The sequence below is a fragment of the Zea mays genome, chromosome 10, assembly GCF_902167145.1.
Source record: "Zea mays cultivar B73 chromosome 10, Zm-B73-REFERENCE-NAM-5.0, whole genome shotgun sequence".
NCBI lineage: Eukaryota > Viridiplantae > Streptophyta > Magnoliopsida > Poales > Poaceae > Zea > Zea mays.
Window position 1 is genome coordinate 147,353,629 of NC_050105.1, and position 22,723 is coordinate 147,376,351.

The 22,723-nt window shown below is 49.8% G+C and overlaps 2 protein-coding genes and 1 pseudogene across 2 annotated transcripts; 1 reads left to right on the top strand and 2 right to left on the bottom strand.

Annotated features, from left to right (window-relative positions):
- Nucleotides 1-769: 769 nt before the first annotated feature.
- Nucleotides 770-1,747, bottom strand: LOC100284662 (DNA-binding WRKY). The gene has a single exon (NM_001157557.2). It carries the CDS (start codon nt 1,660-1,662, stop codon nt 1,027-1,029), a length of 636 nt encoding a protein of 211 aa, NP_001151029.1. The 5' UTR covers nt 1,663-1,747; the 3' UTR covers nt 770-1,026.
- A 2,419-nt stretch (nt 1,748-4,166) lies between these two features.
- On the top strand, nt 4,167-5,168 carry LOC103642121 (protein N-terminal and lysine N-methyltransferase EFM7). The gene has a single exon (XM_008665435.2). The coding sequence runs from the start codon at nt 4,321-4,323 to the stop codon at nt 5,032-5,034; it is 714 nt and encodes a 237-aa protein (XP_008663657.1). The 5' UTR covers nt 4,167-4,320; the 3' UTR covers nt 5,035-5,168.
- Nucleotides 5,169-5,238: 70 nt separating this feature from the next.
- On the bottom strand, nt 5,239-8,957 carry LOC103642123 (uncharacterized vacuolar membrane protein YML018C-like; annotated as a pseudogene).
- Nucleotides 8,958-22,723: the final 13,766 nt, after the last annotated feature.

The following is a 22,723-nucleotide window of genomic DNA, read 5'->3' on the forward strand; positions in this document are numbered from 1 at the left end:
AGACAGACAGACAGACAGACACGCGCACGCACCACCTGAGCTCCGAATCAATACCACTAGGCTAGGCAGGCAGGAGTAGCTTGAAACCTGTCACGGGGATCCCGTTGGGTTGGGGACTTGAGAGATGTCGGAGGCAAGGCGTTCGTTTTGTATCGCTTGCCCCGGCTGGCTTCGAATTCAATTCGCTTTGCTTGGGCAGCCAGTGTCGCACGTGTGCGCGGCGGCGGGCTCTCCCAATCATGCTTTAGCTAACCGGGGATGATCTCGTTCGTCTCAGCGCAGTTCTCAAGCTAGGGATACATACATACATACGTTCCCGGCCAACGCGTACAAATCATGTGAGGCAGCCATCAGCAGATGATGAGCTCTGCGATCCATCGTCTGCGCTCTGCCGCAGCTAGCCACGGAGGCGGCATGGCGCCCGTGAGCCCGTGACGGCCCTGTGGTGGCTACCTCCCACTTCCCACACACATATTCCTCTCCTGTAGATGACAACGTTCTGCAGATGTCGCCCGCCCACATTGCAGCTACGTACTCCCTCCGTTTTCTTTTTATTTGTCGCTGGATAGTGTAATTTTGCACTATCCAGCGACAAATAAAAAGAAACGGAGGGAGTACTAGCCTACGTGCGTGGAACGCGTTATAGATAAACCTTCAAACAGCTTTGCCTGCTTGATGCAGTTCGATGGGGGTTCCATTGCAGGATCAAGAGTTGACCTGCCTGCTCTAGTGGAACACATGACCCACACCACACCACACATAAGACGTACGGGAGACACACTTCATTCACGCCACGCGCGTCATTACATTCAGATGATTAATTAGCCATCTACTAACTATAAAGCAGTAAAGGCCTAGCTAAAAATTAATTAACAAGCGTACGACGTCGCATCATCTATCCATGGATCATCATCATCTAGTTCTTCTAGCGCAAATATATAGACGCGCGGTTACATCACTGGAATTACCGGAAACGCATGTTTGTGCAGTGGTCAACGCACACGGCTAGCTAGCTAGCCTCAGCCCTCAGCTCGCCGGAGTTGATTTGAGTGGACGTACGGGGAACAGCGGCAGAAGCTTGGGCTGGTCGTCGCCGCCCCTGGGCGACGCGTGCAGGTAGAAGCCCTTGGACGCGATGGCCTTCTCCTCCCGCTCCTCCTCCTCCTCCCTGCTTATCACCACCACGGCCCCGCCGCCGCCGCACGACGACGAGTGCGGCGACATGGACGAGGACGACGACAGCGACGGCGACGCGGAGACCGCCAGCGCTATGTAGGCGTCCATGGGCGAGACCGGCGAATGCATGGGCCCGTGGCAGTGGTGGTGGGCGTGGGCGCCGTGAGCGTGGTGGTGGTGGTAGTAGAAGAACGACGACGACGGGGACGGCGACGCCGGCTGCGGCCGCGCCAGCTCCAGCTCCAGCCTGGCCGGCGCCGCGCGCCGCCTCTCCTGGAGCTTGGGCCGCCTCGGCGGGGGCGGTGGCGCGTGCGCGACGGTCACCGCCGCCGCCGCTGCCGCATCGTCCGTCGCGGCGCCCGTGAGCTTCTGCACGAGCGCGCGGAACGTGGCCGGGTCGGCCTGCACGAACGTGGTGTTGGCGTCGACGGCGCAGGTGGCGGCGGCGACCTCCCTCGCGACCTTGGGCGAGTGGGACGCCGCCATGGCGAAGCTCTCTGGCCCTCTCGCTAGCTAGCTAGCTGAGCAAAGTAAGCAAGCAAGGGAGCTAGCGAGCGTGGCCAAGACCAAATGCGGGATCGAGCGGCTGGTGGTAGCTTTTTAAGGGACAAAAGGGCTGCATTAAATGCATTAAAAGCCAAAGGGGTTGACGGCCCGCCCGCGACGGATGGATGGGTACCGGACCTGGAGTGGAGTCCTCTGGACGGATCGGCGCATCCCGCAGGCTCGGCTAAGCGCCTAAGCCTCGCAGTCGCTCAGCACACTGCTGCACAGGATGACATGGGTCTTTTCTGCTCTCGCAAAACCTTATTTGCACCCCGTACGTCCATGCAGAGTTGCAGACTGTGGTGTGGTGTGGTGTGGCTGCTACAACGCGAACGCGAGAGAGACGACGACGACCCGCGTGGTGTGCTGCTGCTGCATCACGCATCTTTTCTAGCCCTACCTATCATGTGTGTCTTCCGTCACTGGCCCGCCCATGGCGCGTGTACGCACGTACCCCGTACGAACACGATAGAGGAACACTGAGCAAGCGTAGCGTGATGGCCTCCACGACTCGGTGTGCGTACTAGCGGATGGTAACGCCCGGCCGGCCACGTCGTACGGCCACAAAGGGGGCAGGCCGCGCTCTTGCGTGAGGAGAAGAGGAAGGTGTTGCTTCCGGGGTCGGGCCATCAGCTGCGCCGCTTGCAACAACGCCAGACAGCCTCGCTCGGTTCGTCCTCATATATGCAGCCGTACGTGCTCAACTAGTACTAGGTCCCCGGACGCCGTCCAGCCTCGCCACGCGGCGGCCGGCGGGCGCGCGTCCCGTGTCCTCCTGGGCGGGCGCCGCTAGCTGTCCCGTGTTCTGCCGGAGCTCCGGCGACGACGAGTGGACGATGCATGCTGCATGCTCTTGCTTGATTGGAAAGCACGGTACGTACGCACCGCTGGCGCCCGCCATGACGTTTGACGTCTTCGGCCACCTGCATGCATGCAGCGCGTGCGTGTCGGCCGGCTCGGCTCGGCTCTTCGTCGCTGCTACTGCCTGGCAAGAGGTCGATGCATACATGGCTGCTGGAGTGCTGGTCACGCGCACGCACACGCACCGTCTCGTACGTGGTCAACTACACGCACGCGCTTGCCTCACCTGGACACATATCGTCACACACGCATGCATGTGATGTGAGCTGCTGCTTGTCCAGGCACGCGCGCGATTGCAAGTGTTGCTTTAGTTTTAATTTGTTGTTGTGGCGAGCTAATATATTCATTGATCGTCACATATTCAACAAATCAACAGTGATCTAGCACATTGCATATCTGTACAATATATGAACATCTTCAGTTCTTCACGATCGCATAGTTTACAGTTTCACAGATTCATTCACGCTTCACGGATCAGAACTTAGAAGGCAAGAACAGAAACCAACCAAGCACTTCAACCAAAATTCCTAAAACCAACCAATTAACCAAGAGTCCAAGAGCCAACAGATCAGGGCAACACAAAAATATGACAGTTGAGTTATTTAGTGCAATACCATTAAAGAGACCGTGACGCCTAACACAGAGGTGCGAATTATGCCACTTAAAACTCAATTTTTACACTAAGGCCTCTAATTTCCATGTAGTCGAAACTTAGGCCAGAAAGTAATTAATCTATCTAGATATGTAGCTATAATTTTATCAGATGTGTTGCTATTTCTATCACAAAAAATTATACAATATAGGTTTCAATATTGTCGCTAGCCTAGCAAGCTAAACTATGAAATAAACACATAACCTAGGTAAGCAATAAATAAAGTATCAAATCTTAATTGAGTTAGAGTTATGTCGAGAACTCTGATACCTTTAAGGTATTGAGAAGAGTGCAAACTTTTGCATACTCCTTGTTGGGGAGTCTTGCAAGCGCCAAGCTTCCGATCGGATAACTATATAGCCTTTAGGTCTTTTCCACATGTAAGTTGGTATCCTAGATGGTCTCTTTTGAATTGTTCCCCATCGTCTTAGCCTTTGGCCAAACAGTTATGTGCCTCGTTTTCTCTGTGTGAGGTGGGGTCACACCACAAATATGGTTGGTGTGATCTCACTATAAGACTCTTCGAGTACAGATATGGTGCACACAAACATTAAGTGGTATGAGATTTTCTAATCAATGGAAATATTGTCTAAACCTAGAGCAAGCGTATAAACGATAATATAACTAATCTAAGCACTTTCAACTGTGCAAGTGCAAGCATTCATACGGCCTCCTATTTTTTTTTGTACCATTCCCTTTCTTCTTGTGATTCGTCAATCTTTATCCGAGATGTCGCCCATGGGCTGGCCACTGACGGAGGGCTCCGGCCCCAAGCTTTAGCGCCCAATCGGCCCAAGGATTTTGTTCGAACCAACCACCACCCGCTGGCCGCTGACCAAAAGAAAAGGTTAACGAACATATTCAGTCGGTCAGTAAGCATGGACGACATCAACCAACTACAATGCACGACCAAACCGCCATCGCGCAAACAATTATATTGACGCCGCAAGTGTCCCGTCGCTAACCTGCCACCGGCAACGACAGAGAAATTCCAGCAGAGGCTCCGGCGGCAACGACCAGATAATTAAGACGACGAGGCCGGCACGTAGGTCGTAGGGAGAAGCCAGCCGCGCGCGGGAACGGGAATGGACGCGCTGTGCCCGCAGGTCCTGCACGTAGCCGTGGCCGGGCGCGCGCTGGCGGTGGTGGAGCGCGACGGCACGAGCGACCCGGCCACGGGCCGCGTCCTCACCGGCTCCTGGCTGTGGGAGTCGTCCCTGGTCCTGGCCGCGCACCTCGCCGCGGACCCCCGCGCCAGGCGCCGCCTCCGTGGCGCCACCGTCGTGGAGCTCGGCGCCGGCACGGGGCTCCCGGGCATCGCCGCCGTGGCCTGCCTCGGCGCCGCGCGCTGCGTGCTCACGGACGTGGCCGCGCTGCTGCCGGGCCTCAGGGCCAACGCGGACGCCAACGGCCTCAGCGCCGCGCGGGCCCGCGTGCGCGAGCTCCGCTGGGGCGACCTGCTCCCGCTCGACGACGGCGACGGGAGGGTGGGCGTCGTGCTCTTGTCCGACGTCTTCTACGATCCCGAGGACATGCCGGCGATGGCGGCCACGCTGCGGGGTATGTGGTGGACGGACGAGGGCGGCGGCGGCACCGCGGGGTGGGCGGCGAGCGAGGTGCGGGACAGCGTGCTGGACTGCATGGACGTGCTGCGGGAGCATGGTTTTGAGGTGGTCGAGGTCGACAGGGTCACCACGCCGCTGCTGCGCGACCCCGGACAGAGTGCCGCCTTCGCCGTCTATCGCATCTCGCTCCGACATGGCGACTATGAGAACTTCAGTTGCTCGCTAAGCTGCTAGTAGCATGTACACTTTGAATTTGACGTTGCTTGTGCAGTAAGTCATTTTCACTTTTCAGTTTGCATTGTCGCACACTTTGCATAGGAGTATGACAACTTGCCCATTCAATTCGCTGCAATTTGTAGCTCCGTTTTTTTTTTTTTTTTTTTTTTTTTTTGCCCATTCATTCTTTGTTAACTCGCGCAATTGCCATGAACACGGATCGACAAGGATATAAAAGTGACATTTGCAAATTTGCAATCGACACGGATCGACAAGGCCAGAACGACGGCAGTTTACACTGTCGCTCAATTTGTAGTAGGAGAATATACAGTTGCAAAGGGTTGCTACAATATACGGTTTCTTCTTCGTCTGCTGGCCTTTACTATTCGCCGCGGCAAAATTCACCGCTCCTATGTTTAAAGGAGCAAAAGGGAAACGAATTACTGGCATTTCCCAAATCCCAACCCGTGTTTCCTCAAGTATTTTGTCTAACCAACCCGACCTTTAAACTTCCAGATGTACACTCTAACAAGAACCTGCTTCGTTTTATGAAACTATAATAGCCCTAGAGAACGTGAAAGCCGATCTGCAAGGCTCGCGATGACAAAGCCTGAAAATACCTGCAAAGGAACAAAGCTCACATGGTCAAACAGAATGACAAATGTACTCAACAGTGAGCTAGAATGCTGAACAGGAACACGTAGCATTCATATTGGTTACTGCCGTAAGATATAGTAGATATTTTTCTATAATTCTAGTTTTTTTTAAAAAAATACTAAACTGTTGGATACTCGCACCTGGACAGAACAAAGAATATACACTGCTGAATAGTGACGGCCGTGAATGATCATATCCGCAACCATCGCCAGTGGAATTGTGAGAGACATGCCTAGCGTGGCCACCAAGGGAGTAGTCCAAACAACAGAAAGGGCCCTGGCCATAAGTTCCACAGTCAGCCTGTCACAATTACCCCGAGTATGCAAGTAATAATAGAGTGGTCTGGTAATATAAAAAGATATCAGCCTTCTTTAACACATACCAGAAGTAATCTGATAGTACACTTCCAATTAGGCTATTTGCCACCACCACTTCATCCACTTTAGCAGAGTGAGGCATCGAAAACTTTGGCTCAATGCCTAGTGCGGTTAATGGCCAGACTGAAATATGAACACAATAACCATATTTTTTTTTACATAAAATAACCATGAAAGGCATGCACAATTAAGAAATACCAGAATACGATCATAAATTACGAAATTGTATACTCCTGTTATATTAATTTCGAAAAGGGAAACAAAAAATACCAATCCACCAGAGAGCAACAAGGGTAAAAAGTCCAAGATAACCAAACAGTTTTTGGACATCAACCTTTTCTCCTTCCTCCCCACAAAATTTTTTAAGCAGCACTGAAACAATATCGAAACAATTAGGGGCCGAATTCATAGAGCTCCACTGCAAATAAAGCAAAGCAAACCAACCTACCAGTAAATAGACCATACGCGATTGCCGACATAAAACCAAACATATCACCTAGAAGAGTCCTTTGTGTAGCCCTGCAATTGTAAAGCTTATGTATCAGTAGCAAGGAAATGCAGTTGAAAATAGGAACGAAATTCCAATCTCAGAATTGAAATTCGTTTTTGTTCATGTTCATCACTATCAAGTCATGCAAATATAGAAATAAAACACTCAAGTTTTGAGTTGTTTTTTAACCCAAAAAACCAGGCAAGCCAACTAACTGAAAACTACTAGTTGTACGCAGGACCAAAAAAATTACAAGAACATTAAATTAAGTCCAATGTGATTATCAGAGTATAAAAGAGTAAAGGCCTAGTAATAAACAACTCACCCAGATTTGCCTACTTCTGATTCATCAGATGCCCAAGTCTGTCCCATAGTTGTCATTACAACGCCAGCCATGCTAATGAAAACAGCAATAACTTTCGAAGCACTTATGGAGTCTTGGCCAAGTAAAACACCAATGAAAAGAGTGAAGAGCCCTGAAGTTGAAGACAGTACGGTGGTACTGGCAACACTAGTTCTTGCAAGCGCTGCATTCGATAAATACTGCATTCATTCAGCGTAAGAGAAAAATGAGTTACCTTTACCTATCAAAGTATTGCTTTTACGATTGAAATTTAGGCTTTCTGAAACATATATCAGTAGTTTTTGAGAAACAAATGTCAAAAGTTATTCACATGAACATTTCAAGTCCCCTGGAATTGCAAATTAACATGCAAAGCCATTGTAAAATTACCTCTGTCACAAACCATAAGGGGCAAAGATACAATCCATAAGTTGCAATCTCCTTAGTCGAAAGTTGCTTGTCCTTCAAAACACCATCATTCATTTCAGTGATTCCATATATGAGTGGTTTTGTCTCTTTCACTACAGGAATGCTCACATCAGTGCAATTTAGCACTAAAGTCTTCCGAAATTCGTCATTCTTCAAAGGGGCACCACCACCAAAGGAAGTTTTGCTTGCAATTTATGAAGCACTGGTGTTTCCAGAATCCTTTAGAAATGACAAAGGGAGGTATATGACCATAAGGGAGGCCCCCAAGTAAGTAACTGCAAAAGGATGTTTGTACTTTGTGAATATCCCCTGCACAAGAAATTTAGTTACAAAATGAAAATTGATATATTTCACAATATGGACACTACAAATATATATTTTTTTAAAAAGAATCAAGAACTAGAAGTTGAGGTGTTTTGCAGTCATGAGAGTGACGAAATTGTACTACCAGTATCCCCTGATTCTACCATCGGTATCTTCTTTAATCATGTTTGTGTATTGTAGGTGATCAAACATATCGCAACCACCCTCAATCAACCACAGAAGAACTGTGACAACAACCACATGCATGATTATGCTTTAGCATAGTTTACATGAACAAGCTAAGCACCGAGGACTGACGACAGGCAGGTACAAGTCGTTAAACCATTAACAGCAGATTTGACGGGTGTCCATAAGAGCATGCATGCAGGCAGCTCCAAAAGTATACAGTAGAAGACAAAAGAATTTGACTTTTCTTTGCCTTTTTATGGTGTAAATAAATAAAGTCCAGTGGTGAAGCCTCGGCTGGATTCAGAATGATGCCAGATGTTCTTTTTAAGGCAGAGTGGTGGCAGATGCATAACCTTCCCCTGGGAAAAATTTTCTATCACAGGCAACCCTGCGCGTAACGTTTAAAAATCTAGATGCAGAGCAACACCCCCAGGTCGTCCCAACAAATACAATCTGATAGGCACAGAGCATTTACGCACAAAACGTACCAATAGGCCAACATGCGTCCCAAAGGCCAAGCCAAGATCCAAGAGGCTCCAATAAAAATAAACAAGTGAACAGAGGAACACCGAACACGCACCAAGATCAAAGGATCCACACCACACCTCACCTGCGTGACCTCCGCGGATATGACCCAAATCAGCACGACGGCGACGATGAGGCAGAGGCCAGCTCGGTACTTGAAGCTGGAGCCCATGTCCGGAGGCAGGCAGCCCTCACGTTTGTTCCTCCCTTGATGTACCTCCGGACTGAAAACTACGGCGAGAAGGACGTGCGGGGAATTTAAAACCGCGCGCTTGCCTCACCTCACCAGTCACCACGTCGCCTGGTCCCCGGGCGGCGGGCACACGAGTGCGGTGCGCGAGCCCCGTCGCCTCGGCATCCGCCTCGCTTCCCTCCTCACAGAAAGAGCGGGGAGGGGAAGCGGCGGTTTCGGTCCGGAGGGAAGGTTCTGTTTTGGTGGTGGTCTACCCGAGCCCCGAGGCCTGGCGGGCGCGACCGGAGCGGTCCGGGGACGATGCGATGGCGCTGGCCTGGTCGCCAGCGTGGTCGATTCGGCGGCAAGCAACGGGTAAACGAAGCGAGGCGTGGTGTGCTGGCGCGGCCGCGCGCTTGCGAGGCGAGCTTTCGGCGTGCCCCGGTGGCAGAGGACGGAAGCAGTTGCGCGGTGGGATGTCACACCCAGGTTTTAGGGCACCAAGACCCGGGCACGAACATAAACACCAGGTATGCTGGGATCAAGTCTCACACATATGATGTATAGTGGCACAGGATCGAATGTCACATCTTTATATATAACAGGAGTTCTATACAAAATAAATAATTACATTATAAGGAGACAACGGTCCAGCAACCCAAAGTTGACTGGGAGACGACGGCCTAGACCTCTCACGAACACATCGAAGCATCCTCCAAGAGCCTCATCCTGTGGTACCTGTTCTTGACCTGTGGGGGGTGTGAGACAGCAAGAGTGAGCTCACATACGTTCATAGCTCAACAAGTTGTGGGGAATAATGTGCATGAACTCGCCAAAGGTGGGAGCTCATGTGAAGTGTAAGGCTTACCAAAGAGGATGGTTAGAGTTGAGCATTGCTTTTAAAGTTGGTCAAAATTTTATTAGCAATTACTAAGTATAAGTAAATACCAACCCAATTAAATAGTAGAACAGAAGTAACAACATCACCTGCGATGCAATGCATATGACAAATTGAATTTAAGTTCCATAAATTAATCATGTGAGGGTCCGAGCTGCTCATGACCGTGAGCACGGCTAGTATACCAGTTTTACACTCTGCATAGGTTGCGCATCTTTACCCACAAGTCATGTTACCCATCTGCCAAGGGATCGCGACTTCCCATACACCTCTACCGAGGAGGTGAGGCAGGGTAACACTACGAGGCCTTTACAAAGTTCCACTAGCTTCAGAAAACCCGCTACAGTTTATAGGAAGCTCCAATGCAGGAATCCCTTGCAGGACCGCCATCGCAGCAAAATCCTCCCGAGGGCCTCCCTACACTGACCACTCCCCTACTGCCCTTGCCCCTTTCGGGTAAGGTAGTCTTCCACTAGCTTTCCTAATTAATCAGCCAAGGGGTCCCATTCCTCCCTTGTGGTAGCACTGTTTTCCCGGGTGGTTCTCCATGTTCCAATTAACATAATGATCTTATCATGAACAACAAATAACAACTGATAACAAAAGTGTAATCATGAATAATATATCTCCATACCCAAAACCACATATAGCACTAGCAAGTACTACCCAGAAAGTTTAGTGGTAACAAGGTATAAAGATAATCAAACTAGGGTAACCTATTGGGTCCCATCAAAATTAACCTATGCAGATCATTATGATTAATCAGAACATGGCTGGGTAAAAAGAAGTGATCAAGGGCACAACTTGCCTGGGACTCGAGATTCCAGGTACCAGGATGATCTTCAGGTGACTCGTAACCTCACTGTTAAACGTAGCAATACATACAAACATGGTATAGACAAAATTAACATCACACCAACCATAAGTACAAACTGAATAATAACGGTCTACGCGATGCTACGAGATCGTGGGTTCGAGAACCGCTAAATTCGGGGTCATGGTTGAAAAGGTATGGTTTTCAGAAGACCCATGCAATTTAAGCCGTTAAAACTAGACCTTATGTTGATTTAATAGATCATGTGATAAAATAATCTAAATAAATAATTAGTTCAACCTTATGTTAAATTATAATATAATTAGGGATCATATTTTAGCCAAACTATAATGTTAAACAGATTAACTTTGATTTAGAGAGGTTAATCTACTAAACATGGGTTAAATAAATATCTAATTATAAAAGCATGAGATATGGTATAACCAATGCTATAACTACGTAGTGAATATTTATACGAACCTAACGCAACTGGAACGGGTCAATTCGGGGTTTAAACGGAGAAGTTATGAATTTATGAAGTTTTAGGATTAACTTTCAATATTAAAATTCATTTCTTAAAGGGGTTTTATTATTCCAGATATCATATTTGGGCTTCGGACACTATTTTGATCTCTACCAGGGACTCAGGCATATGAATTCACCCAATCCGAGGATGGCGGATTGAATCAGAACAAGTCGAGGGGTTCTTTTGAATAATTTCGCACCCGAAAGGGTAACTTCAATCCTGAGTCGTCCGATCAAACTCGCACGGCCCAGATTAGATCGAGTACCCTTCCGAACCGGTACTCACTGGTGATCGTGAGATGGGCGATCGAGGGTGGAGATTTTAAACAACGATGCCAGCCGCACGACTGAACGTTCCAGGATCGACGGCCCGCGTACGATTTGGACGAAGGGTATAACGTTTATAATCACAGCCGCCAACCACGAGATCTACGGTCTGGATCCCAACCCACCAAAGCGGTACGTTTCTCAGAATCCTGGCCGTTAAGTATCCGATCAACGGCAGAGGTGTTTTCTTCCACCAGGCCACCAGACATGACGGCGCCCCACCCATCCTGGCCGCGACGCGCCGGAGCACCACCACACCAACGCGCAAGTCCATGAAACCTGGCTTCGACTTGAGCTACGCATGAAGAAGGAGAAAACAAACCTTTGGGGAGGGTCTTGCCAGCGACCGCGGAGCAGATTCAGCTATTCACGGCGCACGACGGATGACGACCTGTTCCGATGGTGATAGGGCAATCCCGGCGGTGCAGGCCGCCATTCTCGAACGCCAAGCCCGCCACGCACCCAGCAGATACCAGAGAATCACCTGGAGGGTCTTCGAGGGTGCGACCGCGATGGATTACAGAATCCCCCACGGCGGTTCCTCTCTCATCTCTCTGCTCTCCTACACCGCCCTCCTGCCTACTCGATTGCGCCCAGCTCCATCCGATAGCTTTGGTGCTCAATATATATAGATGACAGGGCCAAGGGTCCGGATCAGAGGAGTCCGAGCCAGCGCGAAATGACCGGCATAGGAATCCCGGCCACCGCGCCATCCGTTTCGCTTCTTCTCTGTTGAGGATGATTACGACAGATGGAGCCCACAAGTCAGTGCCGCCAAGGACAGATTCGCATGCAGTATTGCCCGGATTTGACCCGCTCCCCGTAATCGTGCCCAGAAATCGGTCGATTCAGTTAGGTCCGCCCCGATCGGGAGCTGGGAGGGGATTCTGTTCAGGCCGATATGTGCGGTGTTTCCGTTGGAGTTCACGTGAGGTGAGTGACGAGACTTGATAGTCGCCTAGAGGGGGGGTGAATAGGGCGAAACTGAAATTTACAAATATAAACACAACTACAAGCCGGGTTAGTGTTAGAAATATAAAAGAGTCCGCGAGAGAGGGCGCAAAACAAATCGCAAGCGAATAATGAAGTGAGACACGAGGATTTGTTTTACCGAGGTTCGGTTCTCTCAAACCTACTCCCCGTTGAGGAGGCCACAAAGGCCGGGTCTCTTTCAACCCTTCCCTCTCTCAAACGGTCCGCGGACCGAATGAGCTTTCTCTTCTCAAATCAAAGCCGGGAACAAAACTTCCCCGCAAGGGCCACCACACAATTGGTGCCTCTTGCCTTGATTACAATTGAGTGTTGATCACAAGAACAAGTGAGAAAGAAAGAAAGCGATCCAAGCGCAAGAGCTCAAATGAACACGGCAAATCACTCTCACTAGTCACTTAGGCTTTGTATGGAATTGGAGAGGATTTGATCTCTTTGGGTGTGTCTAGAATTGAATGCCTAGCTCTTGTAAGAGGTTGAGAAGTGGAAGACTTGGATGCAATGAATGGTGGGGTGGTTGGGGTATTTATAGCCCCAACCACCAAACATGACCGTTGGTGGAAGTTGTCTGTTCGATGGCACACCGGACAGTCCGGTGCACACCAGACAGTCCGGTGCCCCCTGCCACGTCATCTCTGCCGTTGGATTCTGACCGTTGGAGCTCTGACTTCTTGTCACACCCGGTTTTAGAAGGCAAACCGAATGCGAACCATGTACGTGCCAGGATCAGTTATTCACGTACACAGCAGTTACATAATATGGACATCATCACACAGTGCTCAAAATAGTATTAATAAGGGAAAATAGTCGATTACATCATACGTCTGAGACGTCCATATAGTTCTTACAATAAATCAAAGTGCGGAAAAGAAACGTAGATAACGCGGCCTTCACAGGCAGCCGACTGGGGGTTGCCGCTAACCCACACCTAGAACTCGTCGTAATCTTGGAACTCCTGGAAGTCTCCTTCCACAGCTTCATCTTCGCCTGAGCAGTGGTTGCAATGCTGACAACCTGGGGGGGGGGGGGTTTGGTGTGTAGAGCAAGGGTGAGTACACATCAACATACTCAGCAAGTATCCTGTTTGGCTGTAGTGGACTAGCTTTATGTGGGGATCAGTCAAGCAGTTGCTTTTAGTTGGTCAGGTTATTACTTACTAGTAGAAAGCCAGGTTTTAACATTAACCCAAGTTATTAACCCAATGTATCCTTTCCAAACGGAAAGAATACCACTTACCAATACCATAATCATAACCAGAACCATCAATCTCATTGCCACCTGTACCAAAATATCTCTGATCAAGTATCACTAATCTCTGGAGCTCCCTTGGCCGCTCATAACCGTGAGCACGGCTGATATATCAGTTTCATAACACTCTGCAGAGGTTGTGCACTTTACCCACAAGCCGTGATTCCCTCTTGCCTCGGGCCGATCAAACCCTTAAACACTACCAAGGTGAATAGGCAGGGTTTCACTACGTAGCCTTTACAAAGATTCCCCGGGGCTGTAGCCACCCGTTAGGTTTCCTAAATGCACCGCACTCCTCCCCAAGGGGCGAACCCAAACTTGGCAGAGCGAGCCGCATACACCGAGCCCCATTGACGGCACGACGGCTAAGTGAACTACATCCCGGATCCTCTAATTATTCAGCTAAGGGCACCCCATTCCACCCTCATGGTTGCACTGTTTTCCCGGGCGGTCATCCATAGAACAGGTCCTTACGGAGAGGCACTCGAGAAACCGCTCGAGCCCCCTTGAATACCACAAGTACAACATCATAATAAGAGAAGGGAAAACAGCGTATCATAGATAATCACATCATGTTCATTGATTAGAGTTGAGCAATAGCATCAGACTAAGTAGTAATAATCCGACCCAAATAGGTAAACAAGGACATGGATAACAAAAGCTAGTCGATCCTTAGGTATAAATGTGTAATGCGGGAGGTGAATTAAAGAATGAATAGGACAGAGATAGGTCAAAGGACACTTGCCTCCACCAACCGATTGCTGCTCAGGGGCTTCTCCTGCGAATTCCTCGGGCTCTTCGACCGGATCGTTCTCTATGCGAGCGCAAACATACATACATACATCCACATATTTAATACAAAAGAACAGTACACCATACAAGATAACAAATAAAGCGAATATGCATCAAGTATGACATTCGATAACGCATTTGTTATGGTTAGAAAGAAACGGGGAAAGGTCTCGCAGGGGGTTAAATCTTATGCACTAATGACACAATTGGTTTTTAACAAAATAATTCTGTTATATATATTTATATATACTGATGGAAACCTAATCACTTTTAGTTGATCAACATTGCACAGGGTAAACAATTAGCTACGTGAATCAATAACATAACGGAATTTTAAATTAAACTTCCTATTTTCCCATAGCATGAACAGTGATTAGCCTACTTAAAATACAGTAATTATGATCACAGAAAGTAAATAAAATAAAATAAAAAAATAAAAAAAACAGAAGGGGGGGGGGGTTGAACCGGCCCTAGGGCGGTTGAACCGGCCCTAGGCGGGGCGCGGGCGCGGGCGCGGCCGGGGCTGACCGGGCGGCTGAGCCGCTGAGCCGGCCGGTTGAACCGGCGGCGGGCGGCCGAGCTGGCGGGGGGGGGGGGGGGGGCGGCGCAGGGGGCGGCCGAGCCGGCCGAGCAGGGGGGCGGGGCGGCCGAACCGCTGGGCGCGCAGGGGCGCGGGGCAGGGCGCGGGGCGGCCGAGCGGCCGAGCCGGCGGGGTGGGGCGGGCGGCCGAACCGGCCATGGGGCCGAGCGGCGAGGGGAAGGGGAGGGAGGAGAGGGGAGAGAGGGAGGAGGGAGAGAGGGAGGAGGGGGGGGGGGCTCACCGGTGTCGGGGATCGACGGCGAGGGGCGGCCGGCGGCAGGGGGCGGCGCGGCGACCTAGGGCAGGGGGCGGGTAGGGGGTAGGGGCGGCGGCTTAGGTGGGGAGGGAGAAAATGAGGGGGGAGAGGGAGAGGGTTAGGGAATAAGGGAAAGAGGGGGGGGGGGGCGGCTGGGCCTTCCAGGCCCAAGAGGGGGGCGCGCAGGGGCCTGGGCCGGCCGGGGTCGGCCCACGGCGCGGGAGAGAGAGAAAAAGAGGAGAGAAAAAGAGAGGGAGAAAAAAGAAAGAAAAGATCCTCTCCACATTTTCGAAATCCGATCTTTCTACATGAATGCAATTGCACTTTCAAAGCAATCAAAAGAAATGCAAGGTTCGGCATGGTGCATCAAACAACATAAAGTATTTAGGGTTTTTCTTACACGGGAAATCCAAACCGAATCCCGCTAGAACTTTGGAAAAGGTCAAGGTTTAGCGAAGGGAAAAAAGAAAAGGAAAAGGTAACGCCCGAATTTTGGCGAGTAAAGAAAGAAAAAATTCAACTGCAAAATTCGGGGCGTTACAAACCTATCCCCCTTAAAAGAATCTCGCCCTCGAGATTCAGGGCTGGCTAGCAAAGAGCTCCGGGTACTTGGCCATCAGATCATCTTCACGCTCCCAGGTTGCTTCTTCCTCAGAGTGGTGACTCCATCTGACTTTGCACATTCTGACGGTCTTCCTTCGGGTGACTCTATCTGCAACCTCAAGGATCTGAGCTGGCTTCTCAACATAGGTCAAGTCCTCCTGGACTTCCAGACCTTCCACTGGCAACTGCTCTTCCGGCACACGCAAGCACTTCTTCAACTGAGACACATGAAAGACATTATGCACAGCAGACAAACTCTCTGGCAAACTGAGCTGATAAGCCACTTCTCCACGCTTTGAGAGAATTTGATACGGACCAATGTAGCGGGGTGCTAGCTTGCCTTTCACTCCGAACCTTCTGACTCCTCTGATCGGTGACACTTTCAGATAAACAAAGTCTCCGACTTCGAAACTCAGCTCTCTTCTTCTTGTGTCTGCATAGCTTCGCTGCCTTGATTGCGCTATCTTCAGATTCTCTCGGACCATCTTGATGTTCTCTTCGGCTTCAAGCAAAATATCTGGCCCAAACACCTGCTTCTCTCCAGGCTGATCCCATTGCAACGGAGTTCTGCAACTCCTTCCATACAGCGCTTGAAACGGTGACATCTTCAAACTGGCCTGATAACTGTTGTTATAGGAAAACTCTGCATAAGGCAATCGCTTGTCCCATCCGGACTGATCTTGCAACGCACAGGCTCTCAACATATCTTCAAGAATTTGATTGGTTCTTTCAGTCTGACCATCTGTCTGCGGGTGATAAGCTGAACTGAAATTCAGATGCGTGCCCAAGGCTTCATGCAACTGCTGCCAGAAATGAGAGGTGAACTGCGTTCCTCTATCTGACACTATCTTCTTTGGCACACCATGAAGACAAACGATCCGAGACATATACAATTCTGCCAATACTGCACTGTTGTAGTTGGTCTTGACAGGTATGAAGTGGGCTGACTTGGTCAAGCGGTCCACTACTACCCAAATGGAATCGTAGCCGGCTCGGGTGCGAGGCAATCCGACTATGAAATCCATACCAATTTCATCCCATTTCCACTGAGGGATCTGCAACGGTTGCAACAATCCAGCTGGTCTCTGGTGTTCTGCCTTAATTCTTTGACAACTATCGCACATAGCCACATGCTCTGCGATTTCTCTTTTCATTCCGTACCACCAGAATTTCTTCTTCAGATCCTGATACATCTTCTCACTGCCAGGGTGAATCGAATAAGCTGTCTCATGAGCTTCCTTAAGAATCAACTCCCGAATAGACTGGACATTGGGAACACACAAGCGGTCTTTGAACCATATCACGCCTTCCGCATCTTCTCGAAAATCTTTGCCTTTACCATCTAGAATCAGTCGCCGGATCTCACTGATCTTCTCATCATTTTTCTGCGCTTCTTTGGTTTCGCGCTCCAAGGTAGGTTCCAATTCAACTGTGACTCCTCGCGAATTGTTCAGAAATCCGAGACTCAACCTGTCAAACTCCTTGGCCAACTCATAAGGCATCGGGCGAGCAACCATCAGATTGACTTGACTCTTTCTGCTCAGAGCATCTGCCACTACGTTTGCTTTGCCTGGATGGTAATGAATCTCCAACTCATAGTCTTTGATCAATTCTAACCATCTTCGTTGCCTCATGTTCAATTCTGACTGAGTGAATATGTACTTCAGACTCTTGTGGTCTGTGTAAACATCACATTTCTGTCCATACAGATAGTGCCTCCATGACTTCAGTGCGTGAACCACTGCTGCCAACTCTAGATCATGGATTGGGTAATTCTTCTCATGAACCTTCAGCTGTCGGGACGAGTAAGCCACAACTCTTCCCTCTTGCATCAACACACATCCCAAACCTGTGTAACAAGCATCACAGTACACAGAGAAGGGCTTGTGCACATCGGGCAAGACTAGGACGGGCGCTGTAGTCAACTTCTCTTTCAGCGCTTCAAAGGCCTCTTGGCATTTCTGGGTCCACTTGAACTCAACCTTGTTGCCTAGCAACGCTGTCATTGGCTTCGCAATCTTCGAAAACCCTTCAATGAATCGCCGATAATATCCGGCCATTCCAATGAAGCTCTTGATTCCTCGAGCATCCGTTGGCGCTTTCCAGTTTAGAATGTCTGCCACTTTCTTCGGATCCACAGCCAATCCTTCTTTGTTGATTATGTGACCCAAGAACAGGACTTCACTGATCCAGAACTCACACTTGCTCAACTTTGCATACAACTGGTGCTCTCGCAATCTCTGCAACACCATCCTCAAATGATCCGCATGCTCTTCTTCACTTTGAGAATAAACCAGAATGTCATCAATGAATACCACCACGAACTTATCAAGATAATCCATGAATACACTGTTCATCAAGTTCATGAAGAATGCTGGCGCATTGGTCAAACCAAAAGACATCACTGTGAACTCATATAAACCATACTTGGTAATGAATGCCGTCTTCGGAATGTCCGAAGGTCGGATCCTGAGCTGATGATAACCTGACCTCAGATCGATCTTGGAGAACACACTGGCTCCTCTCAACTGGTCGAACAGATCTTCTATTCTGGGCAAAGGATACTTGTTCTTGATCGTGACCTCATTCAAAGCTCGATAATCGATGCACATCCTCTTAGTACCATCTTTCTTTTCTACGAACAAGACAGGGGCGGCCCAAGGCGAGGTGCTTGGCCGGATGTAACCTTTCTCTGACAGCTCATCAATTTGCTTCTTAAGCTCATCCAACTCTGGTCCAGATATTCTGTAAGCTCTCTTGAAGATAGGGGCGGTTCCAGGAAGAAGCTCTATAGCAAATTCAACTTTCCGCTCTGGTGGCATACCCGGTAAATCCTTTGGAAACACATCTGGGAATTCAGACACAACCTTGATACTCTCAATTGGGTCTGCTTCACTGCTATCGACAGCCATCTGATAACAACTTCCTTTCTTTGGCTCAGGCGGGACTAACCCGGTCACCACTTCCTCTCCTAGTGGGGACACCAACTTGATTGTCCTTTTATCACAACTGATAACTGCCTGATACTTATCTAACCAATTCATCCCTAGGATGACATCTATTCCCTGAGTACCCATTACTATAAGGTTGGCGGGAAACGCTATCCCCCTTATTTCCACACTTACATTTAAACAAATGCTATCAGCTCGAATTCTACCACCGGCTGAGTCAATTTGAATAGGGGTTGACATGGTAGTAATTGGAAGATTATGTGCTTCTACCCATGATGCAGTAATGAAAGAATGTGTTGCTCCAGTATCAAATAACACTTCTGCAATATGGGAATCGACTGGGAACATACCTACTGTCATGCCGGGGGTCTCCTGAACTGCTTCAGCCTCCAAGTGATTCAATCTTCCATGATTATAGCGCTGCTGAGAGCGATTGCCTGCTCCAGGCTGAGACACATTCTGCTTTGCTGGGGCATTGGGGCCTGACTGCTGCTGGGCTGCCTTCTTCGGACATTGCATCACCCAATGGCCTTGCTCTCCACAGTGGAAACATGCCCTGTTTCCAACCTGAGCTGGTGCTGCCTGACTGTTCTGCTGATTTGCTGGGGCAGGAAGACGAGGTGCTTGCTGATTCTGCTTTTGAAACTGACCTCCTGACTGATTGCTCTGACGGTTCTGGTACTGATGCTGAGGATACTGCCTTTGGAACTGCTGATACTGCTGACGCTGCTGATGCTGCTGAGGTGGACGCTGGTTCTGCCTGAACTGCTGAGGTTGATTGCCTGAGAAACGGGGACGGCTGCTGCTTCCAGGCTGGGGTCCACTGATCTTGCGCTTACGATCTTCCATCTCCTTACGCTTCCTTTCTGTCATGATTGCTCTGTCAATCAGGTGCTGGAATGTCGGGAAGGTGTGGTTCATCAGCTGATACTGCAGAGGGTCGACCAAGCCTCCCAGAAAACGGTACTGTCGCTTGGCGTCAGTGTTGACATCTTCAGGAGCATAGCGAGACAATTGCAGAAACCTGTCTCGATACTCACTGACAGACGATGACCCTTGCTTAAGGGCCAGGAACTCCTCCTTCTTCACTGTCATCAGACCTGCAGGCACATGGTACTGACGAAAGCTACCTCTGAATTCTTCCCAGGTGATGGTGTCGGGGTTGGCATGGGTGGCGAGGTAAGACTCCCACCATGATTGGGCTGCTCCTCTCAACAGACGGGGACCATACAAGACTTTCTCCCGGTCATCGCACTGAGCGGTATGCAACTCCCGCTCCACAGTGCGCAGCCAATCTTCAGCATCCATGGGGTCAGAAGAGTGAGCGAACGTTGGTGGATGACCTCTCATGAATTCAGCACGCTTGTCTCTAGGCATCTGAGGCATCTGAGGCTGGGGTGGTGCTTGCTGCTGTTGCTGCTGCTGCTGCTGCTGAATGGCGGCCAGAGTCTGACCGATGGCTTGAACTGCCTGAGTCTGCATCAGAAACATCTGCTCAATCGACATCGGGGGCGGGGGCGGCAGGTGCTGCTGCTGGGGCACCTCATCCTGCGGAGCGGCTCGCTCCTGCTGAGCACGCCTTCCTCCTCTACGCCTGTTCTCTGACATCTGCAGAACGCAACCACACATCAGAACTGATCTGGCAAAGCTTGCAGCATAAGAAAAGAGTATAGAATTCTCCAACAGCACTGAACAGATGAGCATCTTCACTGATCTCCAACACAGACCACACAGCTTCTCAGATAAAGAGGAAAGGAGAATAATGGGTTTCCCAACTATATAACTAACTTTATTGACATAGTATGTAAACCAAAATGCAGGGGATACCCACACTCTGGTGACAATCATTACAAAGATCCAAACCAAACATAGTTCATCATGACAAACATAAATGCACAGGATATAGCAAACTACCCTGTCTAACTAAAACTAACTAAGACCGAGACTAACGCTAAGACTGAAGCTTCCATGTATATATTTATTTCGTATTAATTACAAGATCCAACTCTAACGATCTATGGTTCTAGGTTTATCTTGGTCTTGCAGGCGGGATTGCCATAAGACTGGTGTCCACGCTGAGGTGAGCGGTACGGGTGCTGAGTCCCAACGGGAGCGGGGGAACCACCGTCCAGATAACGACGTTCCGCACGCTCAGCCCGCAGCAGGGCGATCTCAGCACGAGCCCTACTCAGCTCGTCTAATGCATGGTCCAGCTCCGTGTTTAGCACGGCGGCTAGGTTGACTGTGCTGCTCAACCTAGGATTGCCCTCACCGACAGGTGAGACAATCACGCCTCCTGTGCTGCCAGATGAACGGCGGGGGTAATACTTCAGGTCAAGACCGTCAGCTGCCCCACCGAAAACCGAGCAGTAGTGCGAAAGCGCACGCCGTGCAGCATCTTGCATGGCTGCCTCAGCTGAGTCCCGCTCAGAGATAGAATAGTGCTCTGAACAGGCCTCTGCACCCTGGAGACTATCCTCCGGGCAGCGCACCAAGCAAGTCGCCTCCCAGCGGTCCGGGTAGACCCCGCGACTATGCTGGTAGACCACACAGCGATACTCGACGGACCAAGTATGCCGGTCAAATGCCCGACGTAGCAGGGTGTCGAGCGCATCATGGAAGTGACACCCGCGAGCAGCGTCGCGAGTGATGGGTCGAGCAACCCATCCTTCCGGCTCAAGATTAGCAGAGAAGTCGGTGTCGTGGCTCGAGCTGTCATCGCCATCTCCGTCGTCTGGGTCTCCTCCAGCAGCTACTCCAGAAGCTGGGGCGCCCAGTGGTGATGCAGGGGGCGGCTCCAGAGGAAGCACAGGGGAGCAGCTCCTCACAGACTCTATCTCCTGGTGGAGCGAGAGGGAAGAGCTCTGCTGCTCCTGTCGTCGACGTTCCTGCTCCTCACGCAGGCGGTGGTGTAGTCTCTCCAAGTGGCTGGACTGTCCGGCCACGGGACGGCGAAGCGGACGCTCAGCAAGGCGGGAGGGTAAGAAGGGGATGACTGACTTTCGTGCAGTGTGTCTAAGTCGAGCCATCTACAAAAGACATCGCAAGCAAAAGGGTGAGAACAGAATTAATATGACCAGCAAGTAATGAATCATAAGTAAATGAAGGATTAGAATAAAACATGATTTTTAGCAAGGTATAGTATATAGTAGAACATAGGTTTGGTCGGTAGGACCAACTTTTGAAGGGATATCAAAGTCAAGGAAGAGACAGAGGTCTATAATCCTTAGAACGACCATTCTACTCTAGGTTAGCGGTCCTACAGTCAGCACGGCTCTGATACCACTTATGTCACACCCGGTTTTAGAAGGCAAACCGAATGCGAACCATGTACGTGCCAGGATCAGTTATTCACGTACACAGCAGTTACATAATATGGACATCATCACACAGTGCTCAAAATAGTATTAATAAGGGAAAATAGTCGATTACATCATACGTCTGAGACGTCCATATAGTTCTTACAATAAATCAAAGTGCGGAAAAGAAACGTAGATAACGCGGCCTTCACAGGCAGCCGACTGGGGGTTGCCGCTAACCCACACCTAGAACTCGTCGTAATCTTGGAACTCCTGGAAGTCTCCTTCCACAGCTTCATCTTCGCCTGAGCAGTGGTTGCAATGCTGACAACCTGGGGGGGGGGGGGGGGTTGGTGTGTAGAGCAAGGGTGAGTACACATCAACATACTCAGCAAGTATCCTGTTTGGCTGTAGTGGACTAGCTTTATGTGGGGATCAGTCAAGCAGTTGCTTTTAGTTGGTCAGGTTATTACTTACTAGTAGAAAGCCAGGTTTTAACATTAACCCAAGTTATTAACCCAATGTATCCTTTCCAAACGGAAAGAATACCACTTACCAATACCATAATCATAACCAGAACCATCAATCTCATTGCCACCTGTACCAAAATATCTCTGATCAAGTATCACTAATCTCTGGAGCTCCCTTGGCCGCTCATAACCGTGAGCACGGCTGATATATCAGTTTCATAACACTCTGCAGAGGTTGTGCACTTTACCCACAAGCCGTGATTCCCTCTTGCCTCGGGCCGATCAAACCCTTAAACACTACCAAGGTGAATAGGCAGGGTTTCACTACGTAGCCTTTACAAAGATTCCCCGGGGCTGTAGCCACCCGTTAGGTTTCCTAAATGCACCGCACTCCTCCCCAAGGGGCGAACCCAAACTTGGCAGAGCGAGCCGCATACACCGAGCCCCATTGACGGCACGACGGCTAAGT

What these genes read in the sequence shown, in the direction of transcription:
- LOC103642121 (XM_008665435.2), top strand. Translation starts at nt 4,321, where the DNA reads ATGGACGCGCTGTGCCCGCAGGTCCTGCACGTAGCCGTGGCCGGGCGC.
- LOC100284662 (NM_001157557.2), bottom strand. Translation starts at nt 1,662, where the DNA reads ATGGCGGCGTCCCACTCGCCCAAGGTCGCGAGGGAGGTCGCCGCCGCC.